Genomic DNA, 24,599 nt, shown 5'->3' with positions numbered 1-24,599 from the left:
AGAGCGAAACTCCATCTCAAAAGAAAAGAAAAGAAAAGAAAGTTCACCATATGAATGTCAGACTCTTAATGATACAAATGCCAGAAAACCTGACTCAAACTGATTGATGCTAAAAAGGGAATCTACTGGCTCAGGAAACTGAGAACTCCAGGCATGACTTGATCTGGTGACGCCACAATGTCATGAAGACTCATATCCCAGAGTCTTTGCACTTGTTTGTACTTTGCCTTTGCTGTCTTGGGAACTGTTTGGGCTCCATGAGCATCTGCTGCAGCTGCAGGAGTACATCATCCCAAGTTCTAGTTGGGTAGAAAGAGGCTCTGTCCTTGGGAATTGTGACACATGTCCCAGGTTTCACTCTAACTGGACAACTGGGGTCATGTGACCACACAGATACCAGAGGCAAGGAAGGAATAACCCTGTGTTGATTGGCAAGTCTGTTCACAGGCCCCACACCTGCAGCCTCACCTGCTCCAATGGGCTGAAAAGGAAGGAGGGAAGAAGGTTTCCCCAAAGGAGGAACTGAAGAGATATTGAATAGATGTCTATTGCTAACGCCCCAATGCCAGGGCTGCAGAACCCACCTCCTGACCTCCTCTGCACCTTCTACTACAGGTGCCAGTCAGGGAGAAATGGATTGGGAAGTGCGACTGTTGCCCTGGGAGAGTGCCCACCGCTTCCTCGCTGGTCCCGTGTTAGTGGTCCCAAGTCGGTCCTCACCACATCCAGTGCCCATCCCCTTCTCCACCCCCCCCCCCCCCCCCCCCCCCCCGCCCACCCTGGCTCCTGTTGCTCCCTGGAGGGTCCTTGAAGCCCTTCTGATTGCTGTAGCCCGGGCGACTGCCTGCCATGCCTTGGAAGGCCCTCCATGTGTAGCTGGAATGATGCAGTGTTGGGGGGGCCATTGCCTCTGGTTTCTCCAGCAGAGGGGAGTTTCCTCGGGGACTGGCACTGTGTTCTCCCTTCTTCTGTGTGTGGTCCCTGTCTGGGATCAGGCAGGATTTGTGCAGTGGGCAGCAGGTGTGATTTTGAGGGACACTAGGAAGGGCCTTACCTACCTCCTGTATGCCTCTTTTACTTTTTAAAATCCCATAATTAGATGGGATTTCACTCCTTTAATTCCTGTTAAGATTCATATGCCTCTGAGACAGAGTGTAGTAGATCATCTTTTTTTTTTTTTTTTCTTTTTTGAGAGGGAGTTTCACTCCTGTTGCCCAGGCTGGAATGAAGTAGCGTGATCATGGCCCACTGCAACCTCCACCCGCTGGGTTCAAGCAATTCTCCTGCCTCAGCCTCCTGAGTAGCTGGGATTACAGGCATGTGCCACCCCGCCTGGCTAATTTTTGTATTTTTAGTAGAGATGGGGTTTTGCCATATTGGCCAGGCTGGTCTTGAGCTCCTGACCTCAAGTGATCCACTTGCCTCGGCCTCCCAAAGTGCTAGGATTACAGGCGTGAGTGGAGCATAGTAGATCTTATCATTCATTCACACTTTAGTGTGAAGTAGTTTACAGCATCCTTCCTGAGAGCAGGCACATATTAGGCACTTGATCATGGACACCATGCCTAATGTGTGCCCTGCTCTGATTCAAAAGCTTCTCGTGCATTATCTCATTTAATCTTCACAACAACTCTATGAGGTACGAACTAGTATAATCCCTATTTTACAGATGAGAAAACTGAGGTCCAGAGGAGTTAAGGACCTTGCCAAAAGTCTCCAAGCGGTGGAGCAGGGATGTGAACGCAAGAAGTCTGGTTCCAGAGCCTGCACTACCTATCCCTCCACTGAGATAATCCCTAACACTCTTTAGTTGACAAATGTATTCATATACATTTTTTGGGTCTCCATACAATTCAGCGAGGTAGTTGCTACGATCACTCCCATTTTATAGAGGAGACTATTTTAAAGTGGCCAAGTTCAGTCGATGGTGAGCAGCAGGTCCAGGGTTTAGACCAGTGCCCCATTTCAAATGGGCTCTTCTCCCTGGACCCCATGCAGCACCTGGTAAGAGGAGAGCCTTGAGTCAGTTCCCTGGTGTCCTGGGGACAGAGGGAGAGTGGGGTTCGGATGGAAGCTGGGAGCTTCCAGGACAAACTCAACCCTTCCTTCATTCTTCCTCTTCTCCCTCCTGCCTTCTCTTCCTTCTCTCTACTCATTCATTCATCCACCTGAGCACCTAGTAAGGGTCAAAGCTGTGGGTACCCAATGACCATAACAAGTGTCCCTCAAAGAGCTGACAGGCTAAAAACCTGGCCGGGCAAGGTGGCTTATGCCTGTAATCCCAGCACTTTGGGAGGCTGAGGTGGGAGGATCACTTGAGCCCAAGAGGTCAAGGCTGCAGTGAGCCACGACTGCGCCACTGCACTCTAGTCTGGGCTACAGAGTGAGACTCTGTCTCAAAACAAAACAAAACAAAAACTAACAACACATGCTGTTTGTTGAGTGTTGATGGTGAGGGGGGCTCTGTGCTGAGTGCTGAGCGTGCCACACCCTCACAGCCATCTTTTTTAGGTAGGAGACGGGCTTAGGAAGGACTACCCCAAGCCGGGCGTGGTGGCTCAGGAAGCGCTTTGGGAGGCCAAGGAGGGCAGATCGCCTGAGGTCAGGAGTTCTAGACCAGCCTGGCCAACATGGTGAAACCCTGTCTCTACTAAAAATACAAAAATTAGCCAGGCATGGTGGTGGGTGCCTGTAGTCCAAGCTACTTGGGAGGCTGAGGCAGGAGAATTGCTTGAACCGGGACCCAAGAGGCGGAGGTTGCAGTGAGGTGAGATCACGCCACTGCACTCCAGCCTGGGCTGCAGAGTGAGACTATGTCTCAAAAAAAAAAAAAAAAAAAAAAGGAAGGACTGCCCCAAGGCCTACTCCAGCCTGACTCCATAGTGGGAGCACCTCACCACTAGGCTGGACTGCCTCCCTCTTGGAGTATAGTGAGGGCCAAGTGGATACTTACGAATAATGAACACACACACCCTCTGGCTCTTTGACTCCAGCTCCCAACACCAGAGGCAGCCATCTCAGCTGTCTTCCAGCACTTGCCTACCACCAGGAGCCAGGCCACCTCAAAGAGGAAGCAGAATGGGGAGGGCCACCTTACACAGCAGGGACAGGCCACACACTTCAGGACCTGTGGATGGCACCTCCCAGGGGGATTGAATGAGAGTGACTTAACCAGAGCTTCTAGAAGGGCTTGCAGGGTGTTGGGGAGGCCTTGACTGGTCACCCTGTACAGTCTTCTAAGCATGACTTAATTGCGCCTCAGTTTCCTATTCTGTATTTGACCTGCTTACAAGCTGCATCTGAAGGATTAGCCATCGGAAATTTCCTAGAACCGGCTAGATGCTTCATCCTCCCTGCCTTCTGACTTGGTTCTTCCCTCTTCTTCATGGGGATGGTTTGCCACTTTACAGATGTGGAAACAAGGCTCAGAGGGGTGGGCCCAAGCCACCTAAGAAGTGTTAGAAATTTAATGTGAGAACCCACCCAGGTTTCAACTTTAATACCGCATCAAGTTTCTACTAAGCACTCACGTATGCCAGAGTCTGAGCTAAGCCTAGGAGATAGAGCAGTGAGCAGGGTAGGTTTTTCCCACCTCTGGGGCACCAATTCTAGGAAGGGGTACCAGACAAAGAAACGATGTAGGACAAAGTGACAAGAGTTAGAAGACTTGGCAGGGCAGAGGACAGTGGGCTGCTCAGGGCTGTGTCAGCTCCCGCACTTGGGAGGACCCAGTGGAGCAAAAGTTTCGGGACTGTGGAATTGCAGTGGGGGAGGCTGAGGTCGCAGATCTCCAGTATTTTTTTTTGAGACCCGGGTCTTGCTCTGTGCCCCCAGGCTGGAGAGATGCAGTGCGCTCTCGCTCACTACTGGCTTCTCCCTCCCAGGTTCACGCCATTCTCCTGCCTCAGCCTCCTGAGTAGCTGGGACTACAGGCGCCGCCACCTCGCCCGGCTATTTTCTTGTATTTTTTAGTAGAGACAGGGTTTCACCGTGTTAGCCAGGATGGTCTCGATCTCCTGACCTCGTGATCCGCCCGTCTCGGCCTCCCAAAGTGCTGGGATTACAGGCTTGAGCCACCGCGCCCGGCCGCAGATCTCAGTATTTCTGGCTTAAGTGGGGTGATGACTCAGAGGGAGAGAGTTGGAGCTACCTCACTCTCAAAAATACCTAGACCAAGCCCACTTTCAGCCTCTGCCGCTGCTCTCGGGCCATACTCTGCTTACCTGGAGTTTCAAACCCAACAGTTTCCTTGTCTTGGGTGGTTTCCAGCCCCACCTGCTTTCCTGGAGCCTAGCTCATCCATCACTCCTGCCAGGCTTGTACCAGTGTCACTCTGAGTAACTCCAGGTACCCAGGTTGACATCACCTGCTCCTGATTCAGTTTGAGTCATTCTCCTCATTTATGGAAGGTGACTCTTGGTCATTCTTTTTTTTTTTTTTTTCTTTTTCTTTTGAGACGAAGTTTCGCTCTTGTTGTCCAGGCTGGAGTGCAATGGCACGATCTTGGCTCACCGCAACCTCCGCCACTCTGGTTCAAGCGATTTCTCCTGCCTCAGCCTCCCGAGTAGCTGGGATTACAGGCATGTGCCACAATGCCCGGCTAATTTTGTATTTTTAGCAGAGATGGGGCTTCTCCGTGTTGGTCAGGCTGCTCTCGAACTCCCAACCTCGGGTGATCTGCCCGCCTCGGCTTCCCAAAGTACTGGGATTACAGGTGTGAGACACTGCGCCCAGCTAACTCTTGGCCATTCTTACCTCATGCTCCAGCACCTACAGCCTCTGGGAGGAGCAGGTCCCCCTCCCCAACCCTTCTGATTAACCAAGTCTATGGGAGCGAAGGGTGGGGAAACAAAGGCAGACCTGGGCCCACCTAAAAATGAGGCAGGATCCCCAGCAGATGTGGGAGAGCCCTAGAAGGGAACTCTCAGCCATGAGAATTAACTCCTTCCCTCTTCAGCTCATCTCTGCCATCTCCTTTCCAATAATCACCAACATTCTCCAATCTACTTTCCTATTTTGAAATAATTTTTAAATTTTTAATGTTTTTGTAGAGATGGGGTCTCGCTATATCGCCCAGGCTGGATTCAAACTGCTAGGCTCAAGCGATCCTCCTGCCTCAGCCTCCCAAATATTAATAGCTGGGGTTATAGGTGTGGGCCATCACGCCAGGCTTACTTTCCTGTTTTTAACAGGAAAAGGACATTACCTGGGAAGAAGAGCAATTGTTAATTGATCATTTGATTGATTGAGCTGGGCACTCTCTAGACATCATTAGAGTCTTACCACATTTCATTATTTGTTTTCATTTTCTAGATGAGGAAACTGAGGCTTAGAGAGGAGACCTGACTTGTCCAAGGTCATGCAGCAAGGAATTGGCTGAGCTGGGGTTGGAACCCAGGTGTATCTGACTTCAGAGTTGTTTAACCAGGGCCATGTACTTAATCACCCCATTCCCAGCTGCCAACAGATGGGAGAGATAAGAGGAAGATCACTCCACCCACAGAGCTGGAGCCTGCTTGGATCCAGCCTCATGCACCCTCCCAGGTCCCTTTGCAGTAGTGTAGGAGGGGACAGGAGCTCTACGCAAGGGTCTGAGGGCCATCACTTCCTTAGTGGGAAGAGCCCACCACAGGCACTCCCCTTGTGAGCGAGTGGGCCAGACCTGTGCAGCTTGGTAGGAGTCATGGCTGGGGATCCTGCCTCAGTTTTAGGTGGGCCCATGTCTACCTGTCTCCGTTTCCCCACTCTTTCCTGCCACAGCTGGTCCCTAGTCTGCTACGGATTCCTCCTACCAGCCTCTTGGACTCCAACCTCCCTTTCCCACCCATCCAACCTTCATGCCAGATGAGGTTGTACAGCTTGGAGCTGTCCCTTCCAACATGGAGGCCACTGGCCATGTGTGACTGTTGAGCCCTTGACATGTGCCTAGTGCCGCTGAGGAGCTGCACTTTAAATTCTATTTAATTTTAATTAATGTACATTTAAGTTTAAAAAGTGATACTCAGCCAGACAAGGTGGCTCATGCCTGCAATCCTAGCACTTTGGGAGGCCAAGGCGGGCAGATCACAAGGTTAGGAGTTCAAGACCAGCCTGGCCAACATGGTAAAACCCCATCTCCACTAAAAATACAAAAATTAGCTGGGCATGGTGGCGGGTGCCTGTAATCCCAGCTACTCTGGAGGCTGAGGCAGGAGAATCACTTGAACCCGGGAGGCGGAGTTTGCAGTGAGCCAAGATTGCACCATTGCACTCCAGCCAAGGTGACAGAGCGAGACTCCATCTCAAAAAAAAAAAAAAGTAATACTCATTTCAGATATTGGAAAATGTTTAAGTATGTTTGTTTGGAACAACTTGGGTACATGAATCTACTTTTTCAACTGCAAATTTTATGAAATCTAAATACAGATGATTTTTCTGATGAAAATTTAGCAAATGCTGTAAATATAAGCTAGGTACCAGATTTTGGAGACTTAGTTAAAGAAAATGTAAAATATCTAATTCATATTTTTATATTGATTCATGTTTAATGATACCATTTTTATGTCAGCTTTTTTTTTTTTTTTTTTTTTTGAGACGGAGTTTCACTCTTGTTGCCCAGGCTGGAGTGCAATGGCGCGATCTTGGCTCACTGCAACCTCCACCTCCCAGGTTCAAGCGATTCTCCTGCCTCAGCCTTCCTGAGTAGCTGGGATTACAGGCATGCAACACCACGCCTGGCTAATTTTGTATTTTTAGTAGAGATGGGATTTCTCTATGTTGGTCAGGCTGGTCTCGAACTCCGGACCTCAGATGATCTGCCTGCCTTGGCCTCCCAAAGTGCTGGGATGACAGGCATGAGCCATCAGGCCTGGCCTTTTATGTCAGATTAAATAAAATATGTTATTAAAGTTAATTTCACTTGATTCTATATTTTAGTAAGGCTAATGGAAAATTTTAAATTACTTATATAGCTCTTATTATAGTTCCTTTTTTTTTTTTTTGAGACAGAGTCTCGCTCTATCCCCCATGCTGGAGTGCAGTGGCGTGATCTCAGCTCACCGCAACCTCCACCTCCCGGATTCAAGCGATTCTCATGCCTCAGCCTCCCGAGTAGCTGGGATTACGGGTGCCTGCTACCACGCCGAGCTAATTTTTGCATTTTTGGTAGAGACGGGGTTTCACCATGTTGGCCAGGCTGGTCTTGAACTGCTGACCTCAGCGATCTGCCCGCCCTGGCCTCCCAAAGTGCTGGGATTACAGGCATGAGTCACCGCACCCAGCCTCGTATTATATTTCTATTGGACACTGCTAGCCCAGAGGTTAAATGTGGAGGTTCGCTGGCTGTGGTGGCTCACACCTGTAATACCAGCACTTTGGGAGGCCGAGGCGGACAGATCACCTTAGGTCAGGAGTTCAAGACCAGCCTGACCAATATGGTGAAACCCCGTCTCTAATAAAAATACAAAAAAAAAAATTAGCCGGATGTGGTGGTGTGAACCCATAGTCCCAGCTGCTCAGGAGGCTGAGGCAGGAGAATTGCTTGAACCTGGGATGTGGAGGTTGCAGTGAGCCAAGATCGGGCCACTGCACTCCAGCCTAGGCAAGAAGGCGAGACTCCGTCTTAAAAAAAAAAATGAGGAGGTTCAAATTCTGTCTCTGTGTGTCCTTGAGCAACTTCACAAACCTCTCTTGGCCTCAGTTTCCTGACCTATAAAACAGGTGGCACCTCTCCCATAGAGTTGCTCAGAGGAATAAATGAGATAGTTTGTAAGGCACTTAGCACAGTGCCTGGCATATAGTAGGTGCTCAGAAAAAAAATAATAAAATACATATATATGTGTATATATATAGCTATTATAGACTTCCTGTTACCAAGACATTCCAAAATACAGTTCAGTTAATCTCAACAATATTTACTGAGGCTGGGTGCAGTGGCTCACGCCTGTAATCCCAACACTTTGGGAAGCGAAGGTAAGAGGATTGCTTGAACCCAAGAGTTTGAGACCAGCCTGGGCAACAAAGTGAGATTCCCATCTCTACGAATAACAATAAGAACAATAAAACATTTAGCTAGGCGTGGTGGTGCATGCCTGTGGTCCCGGTTGTTCAGGAGGCTGAGGTGGGAGGATCACTTGAGCCTGGGAGGTTGAGGCCACAGTGAGCCGTGTTTGTGCCACTGCACTACAGTCTGGGTGACAGAGCAAGAAAAAATAAAAACAAACAAACAAAAATGATTGACTTAGCTATGTGCCAGGCCCTTGGGATTTGGTGGAGAACAAGCCCAGCAATACTGTCTGCTGTCATGGAACTCCCATCCTATAGAAGGGAGGTGGCCACTGAACAAAGACACAGGCTAACTTCTGGTGCTGATGAGGGCTGTGGAGAAAATGAAATGCGCAGCTGTGCTACAGGATGGCTGCTTTCGCAGGGGAGGCAAGGGCATGCTGTCTTGTGGAGCAGGGGACAGTGAGCTAAATCTGATCCTCTAGTAGCTGGCCAGGGGATGCTCTGAGGGAAGAGCGTTCCCTGCAATGGGACAGGCCAGGGCAGAGGCCACAGCACCAGCCCCTGCAATGGCTGTCTGTCTTCTGTATTCCACAATTGGCTTCACCATACTTTCCATTTCTTGTATCTAATTCTCTCCTGGCCACTGCACTGTCCCTGCGTGCATGACAACCTTTCTAAAGCTGGTCCACGTTATTTTCTTCCTCGTTATGTTCTTTTTGTTTGTTTGTTTTTCTGAGATGGAGTCTTGCTCTGTCACCTAGGCTGGAGTGCAGTGATGCTATCTGGGCTCACTGCAACCTCTGCCTTTCGGGTTCAAGTGATTCTCCTGCCTCAGCCTCCCAAGCAGCCGGGATTACAGGCATGCGCCACCACGCCCAGCTAATTTTTTGTATTTTTAGTAGAGACAGGGTTTCACCATGTTGGCCAGGCTGGTCTTGAACTCCTGACCTCAGGTGATCCACCCGCCTCGGCCTCCCAAAGTGCTGGGATTACAAATGTGAGCCACTGCGCCCGGCCCCTCATCTGTCATGCACTCTCCTGTCTGCCTAGCAAGTCTCCACCCTCCTTTGCCCCTCCAACTCTGGTCCCTTATTCTAGGAAGTTGCCCCTGGTGGTTCCTATTTCCTCTGGTCTCTCTCTAGGGTTCTTGTAGACTGAATACTTGATTCAGTACCATCCTGCCTCCAACCCCACTTCGTCTGTCTAGATCAGTTGTGGCTCCTCAACAAACTTGCCCCTTTCCTAGGGCAAGAACCAGAACATTCCTCCTACCACTGAGTTGAGCCATTTGACAAAACCTACGGATTGCCAGAGCTCGGCTCTGGGGAAACCGAGAAGCATGTCTGCCCAGCAGAATGGAAAATCCCCCAATGGGGGAAGGGCCATGGAAATTTCTTAACGTTCTCCTTCCAGATTTGGACATGCCCCAGAAAGCAGTCAAGCATTTGCTCAGTGACCTGCAAGAAGGCTCTGTTCTTCCCACCCTGAGCCCCGTGCCCCGCCCCAGGCTTGAACCCAGGGAGGGCGACTGGGCGGGGCTGGAGGAAAACAGCAGCAGTGGCGGCTGGCAGCTGAGCTTTGCCTCAAAGAATCTCTCTTAGGCATCATCCAGTCCCATCCCCTCAGTTCAAAGATGAAGAAACAAGGTCAGTGGAAAAATCAGGCAAAACCACAAGTCTCCCCATTCCCAGTCCAAGCTCCCTCTGTTGCCCCCTGTTGCTCGATTTCCTCATCTGCAAAATGGGAATAATAATAGTAGTAGCTATTTTGTAGTCGGTGATAGGTTAAGTGAGTTGAAGATGCGAAATATTCCATAAATACGGGCTATTTATCCTCTCCAGTCCTGAGCCTGACCTTTCTTGCAGCCCCGTGGTACAATGTGCAGTTCTCAACCCTCTCCTCTGACTTCCTAGAACATCCTTGAATACTAGAAATCCAGAGCTCTCATCTGGCCCCTCACCACTTACCGCCTTGTAGGAGTGGGTGCAGCAGGACTTGCCTGTTGAGGTATTTGGAGTGGGACTGGGGTGTAGCGGGATATGAAAGTGCTTGGAAGTATTGTGCACTGGTGGTGGGAATATAAAATGGTGCAACCACTATGGAAAATAGGATGGCAGTTTCTCAAAAGATGAAAAATCAAATTACCATATGATCCAACAATTCTAATTCTGAGTCTACACTTAAAGAAGTAACAGCAGGGACTTGATGAGGTAACTATATACCCACATTCATAGCAGCACTCTTCACAATAGCCAAAAGATGGGAGCAACCCAGGTGTCTGTGACAGATGAACGGATAAGCAAAATGTGGTGTGTGCATACAACAGAGTACTATGCAGACCGAAAAAGGAATGGAATGATGTCACATGCTACAACATGTATGAACCATAAGGATATTATGCAAAGTGAAATAGGTCAGTCACAAAATGACAAATACTACCTAGTGGTTGGGTACGGTGGCTCACACCTGTAATCCCAGCACTTTGGGAGGCCAAGGTGGATGAATCACAAGGTCAGGAGTTCGAGACCAGCCTGGCCACCATAGTGAAATCCCACCTCTACTAAAAAAATACAAAAATTAGCTGGGCATGGTGGCATGTGCCTGTAATCCCAGCTACTTGGGAGGCTGAGGCAGAATTTGCTTGAACCTGGGAGGCAGAGGTTGCGGTGAGCCAAGATCACGCCACTGCACTCCAGTCTAGGCAACAGAGCAAGACACCGTCTCAAAAAAAAAAAAAAAAAAAAAAAAAAGACATGGCCAGGTGTGGTGGCTCACACCTGTAATTCCAGCACTTTGGGAGGCCGAGGCTGGTGGATCACCTGAGGTTAGGAATTCAAGACTGGCCTGACCAACATGGTGAATCCTCTTCTCTACTACAAAATACAAAAATTAGCTGGGTGTGGTGGCATGCGCCTGTAATCCCAGCTACTCAGGAAGCCGAGGCAGGAGAATTGCTTGAACCCGGGAGGTGGAGGTTGCGGTGAGATTGCGCTATTGCTCTCCAGCCTGGGCAACAAGAACGAAACTCCATCTCAAAAAACGAAAAATAAAATAAAATAAAAAAGACAAATACTACATAGTTCCACTTATATGATGTACCTAGAGGAGTCAGATTTCTAGAGACAGAAAGTAGAATGGTGATTGCCACGGGAGGAAGAAATAGGTTGTTGGGTATAGAGTTTCAATTGTAGAAGAGGGAAAATGTTCTGGAGATTGGTTGTACAATGGTGTGAATATACTTAACACCTACTAAATCATATGCTCAAAATGGTTCAGATGGCAAAATTTTTATTATGTGTATTTTACCACAATAGTAATAATAATAATAATAATAAAGTGCTTGGGTCGTGCACGGTGTCTAGCATGGTGTGGTGGCGGGTGCCTGTAATCCCAGCTACTTGGGAGGCTGAGGCAGAAGAATCACTTGAACCCAGGAGGCGGAGGGTGCAGTGAGTAGAGATCGTGCCATTGCGTTCCAGCCTGGGAGACAAGAGCGAAACTCTGTCTCAAAAATAGTAACAATCATAACAACAACAATAACAACAATAAAGTACTTGGAAAGTAGTCCAAATGGGCCTCTCCAGGAGATGTTGGACTTGAGCTGTCCTGGTCTTTTTCATCCTTCCTGCCTTCCACAGGTGTTCTTTTAGCATTTTCTATAAGCCAGGCACAAGGCTAGGCACACAAAAACTGACATTCTATTGGCCAAGACAGACAATAAATAAAATTTGAGCCAAAGTAATCATAGCTTCTCTTTGCTTTCCTTTTCTTAGTGAAATTTTACCATATTTACACTAAAGGAAACCATAATTATGAAGCCATAATTTACTTTTTAAACTTGCAGAGCTTTCTTTTTTCTTTTTTTTCTTTTTTGAGACAGAGAGTTTTACTCTTGTTGCCCAGGCTGCGGTGCAATGGCCCCATCTCGGCTCACTGCAACCTCCGCCTCCCGGATTCAAGCGATTCTCCTGTCTCAGCCTCCCGAGTAGCTGTGATTACAGTCACATGCCACCACGCCCGGTTAATTTCTGTATTTTTGGTAGAGGTGGGGATTCATCATATTGGTCGGGTTGGTCTCAAACTCCTAAACTCAGGTGATCCACCCACCTCGGCCTCCCAAAATGCTGGGATTACAGGCATGAGCCACTGTGCCTGGCCCAGAGCTTACTTTATATGCTTTTTTGGGAGTGTTAAATTTTTTTTTAAATTGAGGTATAATTTGCATGTAGCAAAATACACTCTTTTTTAGATGTACAATTCCATGAATTTTGACACGTGTATTTTTAAAAACTCTATTGATATAATTTACATATAACAAATTTCAATGGATTTTAGTATGTTCAGACTTCTGCATCCATCACCACAATCAGTTTTAGAATATTTTCATCACCCCAAAAGTAACTCGAGACCCATGAACCATCACCCACTCTTTTCCTCAAACTCCCAGCCCTAGGCAACCACTAACCTACTTTCTGTCTCTATGGATTTTCGTATTCTGGACATTTCATATAAATGGAATCATACAATATGTCATCTTTTGTGACATGCATCTTTCATTTAGTCTAATGTTTTGGAAGCTCATGCATGTTGTAGCATGTATCAGAACTGCCAAATAATGTTCCGTCGTGTGGCTATGCTACACTTTGGTTTGTCTATTGATGGACACTTTTTGGCTATTATGAATAATACTGCTATGAACATTTGTGTACAAGTTTTTTTGTGTAGACATACATTTTCATTTATCTTGAATGTATACCTAGAAGTGAAATTGCTAGGTTCTATGGTAACTCTATGGTTAGCTTTTTTTTTTTTTTTTTGAGATGGAGTCTTGCTCTGTCACCCAGGCTAGAATGCAGTGGTGCGATCTCGGCTCACTGCAACCTCCACCTCCTGGGTTCAAGGGATTCTCCTGCCTCAGCCTCCCGAGTAGCTGGGACTACAGGCACGTGCCACTGCGCCTGGCTCATTTTCTATTTTTAGTAGAGACGGGGTTTCACCATCTTGGCCAGGCTGGTCTCGAACTCCTGACCTTGTGATCCACCCACCTCGGCCTCCCAAAGTGCTGGGATTACAGGCTTGAGCCACCGCACCCGGCTTATGGTTAGCACTTTGAGGAACTGCCAAACTTTTTTTTTTTTGAGACAGAGTCTTGCTCTGTCACCTAGGCTGGAGTGTAATGGCAAGATCCCAGCTAACTACAGCCTCCAGCTCCCTGCAACTTCCACCTACCAGGTTCAAGCGATTCTCCTGCCTCAGCTTCCCGAGTAGCTGGGATTACAGGCGCCTGCCACCATGCCTGGCTAATTTTTGTATTCATATTGGAGATGGGGCTGCACCATGCTGGCCAGACTGGTCTCGAACTCCCAACCTCAGGCGATCTACCTGCCTGGGCCTCCCAAAGTGCTGGGATCACAGGCATGAGCCACCGTGCCTGGCCGCCAAACTGTTTTTCAAAGTGGCTGCACCTGGCCGGTGCAATGGCTCACGCCTGTAATCCCAGCACTTTGGGAGGCCGAGGTGGGCAGATCATCTGAGGTCGGGAGTTTGAGACCAACCTGGCCAACATGGTGAAACCCCATCTCTACTACAAATACGAAAATTAGCCGGGCGTGGTGGCTCACACCTGTAGTCCCAGCCACTCGGGAGGCTGAGGCAGGAGAACCGCTTGAACCCAGGAGGCGGAGGTTGCAGTGAGCCAAGATCGCACCACTGCACTCCAGCCTGGGAGACAATCTCAAAAAAAAAAAAAAAAAGTTCAAAGTGGCTGCACTTAAACATTCCCTCCAGCAACGTATAAGAGTTCCAGTTTCCCTGCATCCTCACTAACACTTGCTATCCTCTGATTATTCCCATTCTGGTGTGTTGTGGTACCTCAGTGTAGTATTGATTCTCATTTTCCTAATGACCAGTAGTGTTGAATATCTTTTCACAAATGGCTGTTGTTGGGCACTTCCATATGTTCTTTGGAAAATGTCTATTCAGATATTCAGATCCTTTGCTCATTGTTTAATTAAACTGTAAGAGTTTCTTATGCATTCTAGATGCAAATCACTTATCAAACAAATGATTTGCAAATGTTTTCTTCCAGTCTGCGGGTTGTCTTTTCAATTTCATTCATTTTTTTTTTTTTGGCCCCCTGTGGTTGATGTTTCAGTCTTTTCACTTTCTTGATGGTGTCCTTTGAAGTACAATTGTTTTTAATTTTCATAAAATTCAATTTGTCAGTCTTCTTTCTTATCATTTGTACTTTTGGAATCTTATCTAAGAAACAATTGCCAGGCCAGCGCGGTGGCTCACGCCTGTAATCCCAGCACTTTGGGAGCCCGAGGTGGGCGGATCATGAGGTCAAGAGATTGAGACCATCCTGGCTAACATGGTGAAACCCTGTTTCTACTGAAAATACAAAAATTAGCTGGGTGTGGTGGTGTGCGCCTGTAATCCCAGCTACCCAGGAGTCTGAGGCAGGAGAATTGCTTGAACCCGAAAGGTGGAGGTTGCAGTGAGCCAAGATAGTGCCACTCTACTCCAGCCTGGCGACAGAGCAAGACTCCATCTAAAATAATAATAATAAAAATAATTGCCTAATCTGAGATCATGAAGATTTATTCCTATATGTCTTCTAAGAGTTTTATAGTTTAGCTCTTCCATTTAGACTTACGATTCACTTTCCACTTTGAGTTAATTTTTGTGTACAGATATAATTTTTATTTTATTTTTATTTTTTAGGGACTGGGTCTCCCTATGTTGCCCAGACTGGCCTTGAACTTCTGGGCTCAAGCAATCCTCCTGCCTCAGCCTCCTGAGTAGCTAGGCCTACAGGCACATACAGCATACCCAGCTATGTATATATACTTTTTAAAAAATCAGGTTTATTGATGCATAATTTACATTTAAAAATTTTATTTTTGGCTGGGCGCAGTGACTCACACCTGTAATCCCAGCATGTTGGGAGGCTGAGGTGGGTGAATCACAAGGTCAGGAGTTCGAGATCATCCTGACCAACATGGAGAAACCTTGTCTCTACTAAAAATACAAAAATTAGCCAAGCGTGGTGGCACACGCCTATAATCCCAGCTACTCAGGAGACTGAGTCAGGAGAACTCCTTGAACCTGGGAGGCGGAGGTTGCAGTGTGCCAAGATTGCCCCACTGCACCCCAGCCTGGGCGACAGAATGAGACTCTGTCTCAAAAAAAAAAAAGAAAAAGAAAAAGAAATCTCAAAAATTAGCTGGGCATGGCAGCATATACCTGTAATCCCAGCTATGCAGGAGACTGAGGCAGGAGAATCACTGAACCCATGAGGCAGAGTTTGTGGTGAGCCAAGATTGCGCCACTGCACTCCAGCCTGGGCAACAAGAGTGAAACTCTGTCTCAAAAAAAAAACCATATATATATACATTTTTGGCCGGGCACAGTGGCTCACACCTGTAATCCCAGCACTTTGGGAGGCTGAGGCGGGCAGATCACTTGAGGTCAGGAGTTCGAGACCAGCCTGGCCAACAGGGTGAAACTTCTTCTCTACTAAAAGTACAAAAATTAGCCCGGTGTGGTGGGGGGCACCTGTAGTCCCACCTACTAGGGAGACCGAGACAGGAGAAATCGCTTGAATGTGGGAGGCAAAGGTTACAGTGAGCCGAGATGGCGCCACTGCACTCCAGCTTGGGCAACAGAGTGAGACTCTGTCTCAAAAAAAACACAAAAGTTATTTTTTTCTTGAGACAGGGTCTCTGTCACTCAGGCTGGAGTGCAGTGACACAACCTCAACCTCCCTAGGTTCAAGCAATCCTCCCACCTCAGCCTCCCAAGTAACTGTGTGTACAAGTGTATATCACCACGCCCAGCTAATTTTTGTATTTTTTGTAGAGACAGGGTTTCACCGTGTTGGCCACCTCTGCCCATCTCAACCTCCAAAAGTACTGAGCTACCATACCCAGCCCATTCAGTAAAATTAGTCAATTTAAAGTATACAGTTCAATTAGTTTCATTTTATATAATTACATATCTTATATACTTTAAAGGTTTTTCCTGGCTCACGCTTGTAGCACTTTGGGAGGCTGAGGGGGGCGGATCACGAAGTCAGGAGTTCGAGGTGAGACGGGCCAACACAGTGAAACTCCGTCTTTACTAAAAAATACAAAAATTAGCTGGGCGTGGTGGCAGGCGCCTGTAATCCCAGCTACTCGGGAGGCTGAGGCAGAAGAATTGCTTAAACTCAGGAGGTGAGGTTGCACTAAGCCAAGATCACACCACTGTACTCCAGCCTGGGCAACAGGGCTAGACTCTGTCTCGAAAAAAACGTTTTTCCTGGGAAATTAGGGATAGGGAGATTTGAGTGCAAGCCCATTTTCTCTTCTCCTTATGCCCCATGTTTTACTTATTAAAAGTATGTGTGATTATGTAGGTGTGTGTGATTGTGTGTGTGTGTGTGTGTGATAACTTTTTTTTTTGAGATGGAGTTTCGCTCTTGTCATCTGGGCTAGAGTGCAATGGCGCCATCTCGGCTGGCTGCAACCTCTGTCTCCTGGGTTCAAGCGATTCTCATGTCTCAGCCTCCCGAGTGGCTGGGATTACAGGTGCCCACGACCACACCTAGATAATTTTTTGTATTTTTAATAGAGACAGGGTTTCACCATGTTGGCCAGGCTGGTCTCAAACTCCTGACCTCAGATGATCAGCCTGCCTCAGCCTCCCGAAGTGCTGGGATTACAGGTGTGAGCCTCTGTGCCCGGCCAAAAGAACATTTTGATAACAGCTTCTTAAGGGTTCCTACTTACTTTGGCTTTCTCTTGCAGCCCACATGGACCTATTTATACGGTACATAGGTTGAATGAATAAATGAGTGGCCGAGTAAATGCAGCCCACCAACCTCTACATTCAGAGCCACCAGCTCCATGTGGCCACAGGCTGCATACGCTGCCCCAGAAGTTTCCATAAAGCTGCCCATGGCTGGGATCAAGATGGAGGCTCTTCAGCTGGGCCCCTGCATGGGCACGTCTAGGGTTAATGGTTTTCTCTCTGATTTGTGATTCCTTCATAAAAAGCCCTTCCATTTCGGGATAATTACAGAGTCCTGTAATGGTCTATTAATTGGGCCTGGTTTTTGTGCCCACGTTTCCTCAGCTTCCTCTGGGGTGCCCCAGCAGTACTTGGCTTCCTCCAGCAGCCAAAGTAGGATGTGGCTGACCCAGGCTGCACCTAAGCTGGGAAACTGGTAGGGATTGTGGGGGTTGAACGGAAGGCCCCAGAGGTAGGAGACCACACACTGCTCATCTTAGTCCTGCAGATCCCTCACTGAGCTCCTCTGCCCCTTGGCATTTCCTCCTGATCCATGAAGTGGAATTAAAGGAATTTTTTTTTTTTTTTTTTTAACGGAGTCTTGCTCTTGCCCAGTGGCACGATCTTGGCTCACTGCCACCTCTGTCTCCTGGGTTCAGATGATTCTCCTTCCTCAGCCTCCTGAGTACCTGGGACTACAGGCACACACCATCATGGCCTGGCAAATTGTTCTGGTTTTAGTAGAGACAGGGTTTCACCATGTTGGTCAGGCTGATCTCAAACTCCTGACCTCAGGTGATCCACCTATCTCAGCCTCCCAAAGTGCTGGGATTACAGGCATGAGCCACCACGGCTGGCCTAAAGGAACCTTATATATAATGCTTAATATGTACCAGAATTAGAATAATGCAACTTAGAAGTATAGCTGTCTGAACACATCCCCCCAGGTGGAGAGTTTGGTTTTCTTTCTTTTCTTTTCTTCTTTTTTTTTTTTTTGCGACTGAGTCTTGCTGTGTCTCCCGGGCTGGAGTGCAGTGGCGCGATCTCAGCTCACTATATGTAACCTCCACCTCTGAGTTGAAGGGATTCTCCTGCCTCAGCCTCTCAAATAGCTGGGTCCACATGCATGTGCCACCACACCCAGTCAATTTTTGTATTTTTAGTAGAGACAGGATTTCACCATGTTGGCCAGGCTGGTCTCAAATTCCTGAGCTCAAGTGATCCACCCGCCTCGGCCTCCTAAAGTGCTGGGATTACAGGTGTGAGCCACTGCACCCAGCCTTTTTGTTTGGTTTTTGGTTTTTTTGGTTTTTTTGAGACGGAGTCTCGCTCTGTCTCCCAGGCTGGAGTGAGATCTGGGCTCACTGCAACCTCCGCCTCCCGGGTTCACGTGATTCTCCTGCCTCAGTCTCCCAAAGTGCTAGGATTACAGGCGCCCACCACCACGCCCAGCCTTGTTTTTCTTTTGAATTCATTAAGGTTGTATGTTGACATGGCTGTTAAAAATTTATTTATTGATTTGTTTGTTTGTTTATTTATTTAATTAGAGGGGTCTCACTGTGTTGCTCAGGCTGGTCTTGAACTCTGGGACTCAAGTGATCCCCCCACCTTGGCCTTCCAAAGTGCTGGGATTACAGGCATGAGCCACCGGCACCCAGCCAATGTGGCTGTTAAGATGGTAACTTTGAAAAGCTGTTAGAGGAACGTAAGACAAGAGGGAACAGGAATCAAAGGGTGGTCCCTATTAAAGGCACTTGCTGTGCAGCCAGCCCTGCCATGCTCAGGCTGCCATCTCTATCCAGTCATGGGCATCTTATCTATCCAGTCATAAGACCCACAAGGGGCCTTAGTAATGTTGTTATATATATCATTTCCTCACTGTCATTCCCACTTTACAGATGAGGAAACTGAAGCTTAGAGAGGTAAGGTGACTTGCCCCAGGTCATTGGCTAGGAAATGGCTGAACTGGGATTTGAATCCAGATTTCACTAATGCAAGTGGCTTTAGCCACTAACGACACTACCTCCCTTCCATGACTTTAGCCTTTAATATTCCTCTAAACTAGGTGGTAGGCTAATGAAAAAACAAAAAACAAAAAGCAACAACAACTCTTTCTAACCCTGCCCTCCTCTCCTCGTAGCCTGAGTCTGAGGCTGGTGAGGGAATCTTATGTTCTCTGAGCTTAGAGAGAGGGCATGACCCAAGGCTCAGACAGCCAATGCTTAATTAACCACTGTGTGCCAGGCCTGAGGAGAACCTAGGGGTGTTCTATAGAGCTAGGGGGATGCAAAACAAGCGCATACAATGAGATCATTGTATGCCATGTTTTCACACTGCAATTGTGAAAGATGCGGGGAGGGGAGGCAGAAAAGAGCCATAAAAAGGCTGGAACTTGCTCTAGGCCTTAAAGGACAGGGCTTGCCAGCAAAACACAGGAACCATATCCTTGGTGGAAGGCACTAGAATGAGCAGAGTCTGGGGCTAGAGAAAAGGGCAGTCCAGACTGACTTGCCCCAATTAAGGGGAATGGTGGGAAGTAAGCCTCAGTAGGGAGTATAGGGCCCAACACCGAATGTCCTAAAAGGCCAGCAGTGGAATCTGGCAATAGGGAACCATTGCAGGTTCTAGAGCATTGACCCGATGAGGTGGAAAATAGATAAGAGAGGGAATCCTGTATAAAGGGAGGTAATCAGTGCACATTTTCCAGGCCAAATAGGGCAGTCTTTTTCCTTTCCTTTCCCTTCCTTTTTCCTTTCCCCTTTCCTTTCCTTTCTTTTTTTTTTTTCTTTCCTTCCTTTCTTTCTTTATCAGATAGGGTCTCACTAAATAGGACAATTTCTGAAAGCATTTACCAAAGTTGATTTTTTTTTTTTTTTTTTTTGAGACAGAGTCTCGCTCTGTGCCAGGCTGGAGTGCAGTGGTGTCAACTCACTGCAAGCTCTGCCTCCTAGGTTCCAGCCATTCTCCTGCCTCAGCCTCCTGAGTAGCTGGGACTACTGGTGCCCACCCTGCCTTGACTAATTTTTTGTATTTTTACTTAGATGGGGTTTCACCGTGTTAGTCTGGATAGTCTCGATCTCCTGACCTGCGTGATCCGCCCATCCCGGCCTCCCAGTGCTGGGATTACAGGCATTGACCACCGGCGCCTGGCCAAAGTTAGGATGTGGAGTCTTTTTTTTTTTTTTTTTTTTTTGCAGGGCGAGTCTCGGCGCTGTCGCCAGGCTGGAGTGCAGTGGCGGATCTCAGCTCACTGCCAGCTCCGCCTGCTCCCGAGGTCCGCGCCATTCTCGGCCTCAGCTTCCCGGTAGCTGGGACTACAGGCTGCCACCTAAGCCCGGCTATTTTTGTATTTCTTAGTAGAGCCGGGGTTTCACCGTGTTAGCCAGGATGGTCTCGTCTCCTGACCTCGTGATCCATATCCGGCCTCCCAAAGTGCTGGGATTACAGGCTTGACCACCAGCGCCCGGCCTATGTGTGGAATGTTTATAAGCTTTCTTAGCTTTCCGGCTTAGCAACAAATAAGCCTGCCCCATTTTCTCTTAGGGAGTCCAGTACCTGGAGCAAAGCTCCCTGCCACATCTTAGGAGACCTCAGTACCCAGAACTGTCTTGGGCCTCAGCAAGCCTCTTCCCTTTCACCCAGACTCAAGCTACAGGGTTCCCACTTGCGGACCCTTCTGTCCTGCTGCAGGAGGATTTTCAGGCCCGGTGAGAATGAGGAAAACCAGTTTGGCTCTGGGAGAGGGTATCTCAGCTGAGCTAGCTTGGGAACCCAAGCTTTGATTTGGCCTCAGTCTGACTATCTAAGAAAAGGTGCGGTGCTGGGCTCAGCTGCATCCTTGGCTTGGAAAGCGGCTAATGCTGACCAATCCATCACTTCAGAGTAGAGTCTGTCTACTCTGAAGACAGACAATTGTTTCCTTGCTTCTCTTTTGAGACTGCGGAGGCAGGGTCATGAGCATTGGCACATATCTCAGTTCCTGGGAAAGTGCCCTTCAGACTCAGCCCAGGTGTCAAGCTTGCTTCACTCTCAGCCCTGAATCTCAAGAGGCTGGCAGTGGACAAAGTCAGCCCTTATCCAAGAAGATGACCATTCCAGGGCTTGGGCCTCCATTTACTAATTTGTAAAACATTACAAACCCCTGCCGCCCCACCCACTCCTCACAGGGTGGCTATTAGGAGTATGTGCTAAGAAAATGGATGTGAGGGCTTTCCTAACACTGCTCTGGGCATCTTCACTGTTCTCACTATCCATTTCCAAATGCACTTCCAACCCAAGTTTATTCATTTCAGGGACCAAGTCATTCAGTTCTACCAAAGGGAGGTGGGTCTTCCAAGTCGTCATAAAGTTTAGGACCCTCCATTGGAATCCCTGATGTAAATGCAGATTTCTGGGGCCCTGGCCCAGATGCACTGAGAATCTCCAGGAGGGCCCATGTGATCTGATTACACACACTCAAGTGGAAGAACCACTGTTTTACAGTCTTGAGCAAACAAGGCCTGTCTGTGACCAGGAAGAGAAACAAGGGAGATAAGAACTCTCCAAAGGCCAGTTGGTGTGGGTGGATGTAGTCCCAGGGAAGAAGGGGGAAAGGCCTTGGACTTCATCTGGCCCAACCCCAATTTGCCAATTTCTCTGATAAGGAACTTAGGACCCAGAGTGCACAATGAATCTTTTGTTTTGTTTTTAGAGACAGGGTCTTGCTGTCACCCAGGCTGCAGCCTTGAACTCCTGGACTCAAGCAATCCTCTGGTTTCAGCATCCCAAGTGACTGGGACAGCAGGTGCATAGAGGGCATCTGGGTGACCCAAGGCATCGTTAAAATAGGCCTGCTATCTCCTTGCTCTCTAAGCCATTAGCACTCCTTCCCTCACCTGTGTGTGTGCAGGCAGTTCTGCACCCGCCTGGTCCAGACTTCCTTCCAGTGGCAGCTCACGCCCCCTTGGTTCCTTGTCCAGTGAGAGGCATGACCTAAGTAGCCTTTTTCAAACTCCCCCTCTTAGCCTTTTCATATCCAGAGATAAGATTTGTAATTTTCATGATGGCAAAACAACTGTGATTTTTTCTCCCAGAAAGAAAAAAGGTATTTTCTAGTTCTTTCACTGTTTGTTAAAGACCTTGGGCTCAGTGGGCCCTCCTGTCTGGGCCTTCTAACTTGGGCAGCCAGGTGAGTTCTCCCTCTGGAGACTCTGGCATGGTGGGAGGTCTGACTCACCCCCTACCTTCAGGGGTTTCCAGTGTTCTCCTAGTAGCTTCAGCCAGCACAGAGCCAAGGGTTCTTGGCACAGATGGCACACGGTACACATACCTCTGTCACCAGGCTGGCAGGCAGTCCCAGAAAGGGACGGAGGAACACACAGGTGAACCCCAGGGCCTGATGAGACCTGCCTTTCACTAGCACCCATCTCCCTCCTTTTCACTTCATGGCACTGATGAGAGACTCAACCAACTGTTTTAACAAACATGTTTATTAGAAAAGTAAAAAATATTGCATAGGTCTTAATACTTGAACATCAAGTGTATTCATGAACAGTGAGTATCTTACCTTCATGTAAACAGTTCTAGATGGAAGACCCGGATGGCACTCCTCCCAGGGAGGGGTTCCAGCCCCCACCCTCTCGGCCCCTCCCTCCCAGCTCAACTCCACAGCACACGGTGGGGGAAGGGTTGAATGCAGCTCCCAGGTGTATTTTTTCAAGTGTCAAAGATCCCAAGTGATCCCTGACACCCACCCCTTCCTACTCTTACATTCATGCGTCTGTAAGATAGCTGCCTACAACAGGTCAGTAGTGATGCTCCGATCAGAAAGACAAAAGATACAAAACAAACAAACAACACACTTGGTCCCTTCAGACCAGTAAGATACACAAACCACCTCCACGACCTCCCCCCTCCCTCTGGCTGCTCTGAGGAGCACGTGCCCTTTCACCCTGGGCCAGGCCGAGGCCTGAGCAGCCCAGCTGCTCTCTGGCTGTCACACCACTGTTAACTGTCAGTAACAAAAATAATAAGGTACATGCTACACACACATCCAGCTGGAAGCCTTGTTGGCCCCTAAGCCTTTGTTTCATGCTACAGTACTGAGGGGTATGTGTCCCCAATGCACAGCCACCTGCACACAACTCAATGAACTTCCTGGGAAGCACTGTTCCCCCACCTCCACCTTAGGTGGCTGCCTCAGTTTTCCAACCACAGGAATCAGTCCCTCAGCTCCTGCCTCTAGTCTCCACCCCAAAAGTTCAGCTGTCTCTGCCTTGGGGGGCACTATCAGCCCCCGCAGGTTGAAGTTCAACACTCCTCAATGAGCAGCTGTTCCGAGCTGTACAGCTTCTTCTTGATGACTCGAAAGCCAGTGCTCAGAGTCAGGGACTGGCTGAAGCCAGGGAGGAAGGGAGAGTTGGCGGAGCTAAACAGCCCTTGGATCTTGGGCCAGAGTCGTGAGTCCAGGCGCAGCACGAGGGTCAGCTGGAAGGTGGGCACCAGGCTGGGGTCGAGTGCCAGCTGGCCCACGCTGTGGCAGCTCTTGCCCTGCTCCACGCAGACGTCCAGCAGCGCCCCCCGCAGGCCGCACGGCTCGCTGTAGGCCAGGCGTAGTAGTTCTTTGCCCACCTGGCTCACCAGCTGGCCAGGCATCAGCAGGCGCGCAGGGCGCCGCGAGCCCAGACGCGCCTGGGCCAGGCTCTCCTGCAGCAGCTGCATCAGGTTGGCACACAGGTGTTCATCCTCAGGGTCACTGAGCAGCTCGAAGTCGGGCAACGACACTCCATCTAGGTAAGCCGAGTCTGGAAAGGAGAGCACACAGGAAGGGGTATTAGAGCGGCTTCAAAAGGAAACGCACAGGCGGGGGAGGTGCTGTTTCCTTAAGAAACCAACGCTCCTTCCCACTCCGTGCCTCAGTTTCCGCCTCACTCACCTAAATACTCCAATTCCCCCTGCCCCCAAGCAATCTGGGTCCCGATGGGATAGGAAGCCAAGGTGGTTCTGACCCCTTCCAGCACCGGGGCTTCCCCACCTTCCCGGCCCCTCGAGTCGCGTCGGCACCCGCCCACCGCTCACCTTCCTCCGGCCCGAAGCCACTGTTGCTGCTGTCCAGGGACTCGCAGTCCGAGCTCTCCAGGCTCGTGGAGCGGTCAAACCCCTCCTCTCGGGCCGCCGACCCCCAGGCTGAGCGCGGCGGCCGATCTGGGGTGGGAGTTCCGGACAAGGACGAGGGCGAAGACGAGGTGGACGACGACGACGAGAAGCGGTCCCAAAGGCTAGGCATAGTGAGGACAGACGCCAGGGCGTTTGCTGATGAGCACAGAGTGCCGGAGCGTAGAAGCCGCTGTAAGACAAGAGGGTCACCGACCAGGCGTCAGTCTGGGGACCAGACCAGACCGCGAGCTCTAGGACCCACACACAGAAGGGACGCTCACCAGCTAGCGCGGCCAGCGAAAACTGCTAAGACAAGTGCGTCCTGCCGCTCGAATGGGTGTGCGAACCGGTGCCAACCACCGAGAGCTGCCCAGACCTGTCCCTGCTCCACACTCGCACCTCCCCCTTGGCCTGCTGCTCCCTAGCACCAGCGCGGAGCAGCCTATAAGGACTAGCGCGGCAAGGCCACGCCTTCTCTGCGCCACGACCCAATCCAGACCCGGGAGTGTGGCCCGCCTTGGCCAATGGACTCCGGGCGCACGTAAGCAACGTTCTCTCCTGCCCGGTGACAGCGGCCGGGCCCCGCCTCCATTGAGCCCCAGAACGCTCGCAGCCGAACCCCGACCCACCGCCACGCCCCCTTTCTGGAAAGGATCCGCGGCGGCTGCAGCTGCCAAGGTCCCCGAGGGCGCTCGCGGCAGGGG

At 49.3% G+C, this 24,599-nt stretch overlaps 1 protein-coding gene across 2 annotated transcripts; it reads right to left on the bottom strand.

Moving 5' to 3' along the window:
* Positions 1 to 22,211: 22,211 nt before the first annotated feature.
* DDIT4 (DNA damage inducible transcript 4) lies at positions 22,212 to 24,318 on the bottom strand. 2 transcript variants are annotated; one of them, XM_003903794.4, is made up of 3 exons: positions 24,177 to 24,318; positions 23,818 to 24,085; positions 22,212 to 23,543 (listed from the first exon to the last, which is right to left on the bottom strand). In XM_003903794.4, the coding sequence occupies exons 2-3, from the start codon at positions 24,023 to 24,025 to the stop codon at positions 23,050 to 23,052; spliced, it is 702 nt and encodes a 233-aa protein (XP_003903843.1). In that variant the 5' UTR covers positions 24,026 to 24,085; positions 24,177 to 24,318; the 3' UTR covers positions 22,212 to 23,049. The 2 variants fall into 2 exon arrangements, with proteins under 2 accessions (XP_003903843.1, XP_017818444.1); XM_017962955.3 differs by having other exon boundaries at positions 23,818 to 24,294.
* Between the last annotated feature and the right edge of the window lie 281 nt (positions 24,319 to 24,599).

The sequence above is a fragment of the Papio anubis genome, chromosome 11 (assembly GCF_008728515.1).
Source record: "Papio anubis isolate 15944 chromosome 11, Panubis1.0, whole genome shotgun sequence".
Lineage (NCBI taxonomy): Eukaryota > Metazoa > Chordata > Mammalia > Primates > Cercopithecidae > Papio > Papio anubis.
Note: the sequence above shows the minus strand (reverse complement) of the source record. Positions and strands in the feature narration are given on the sequence as shown.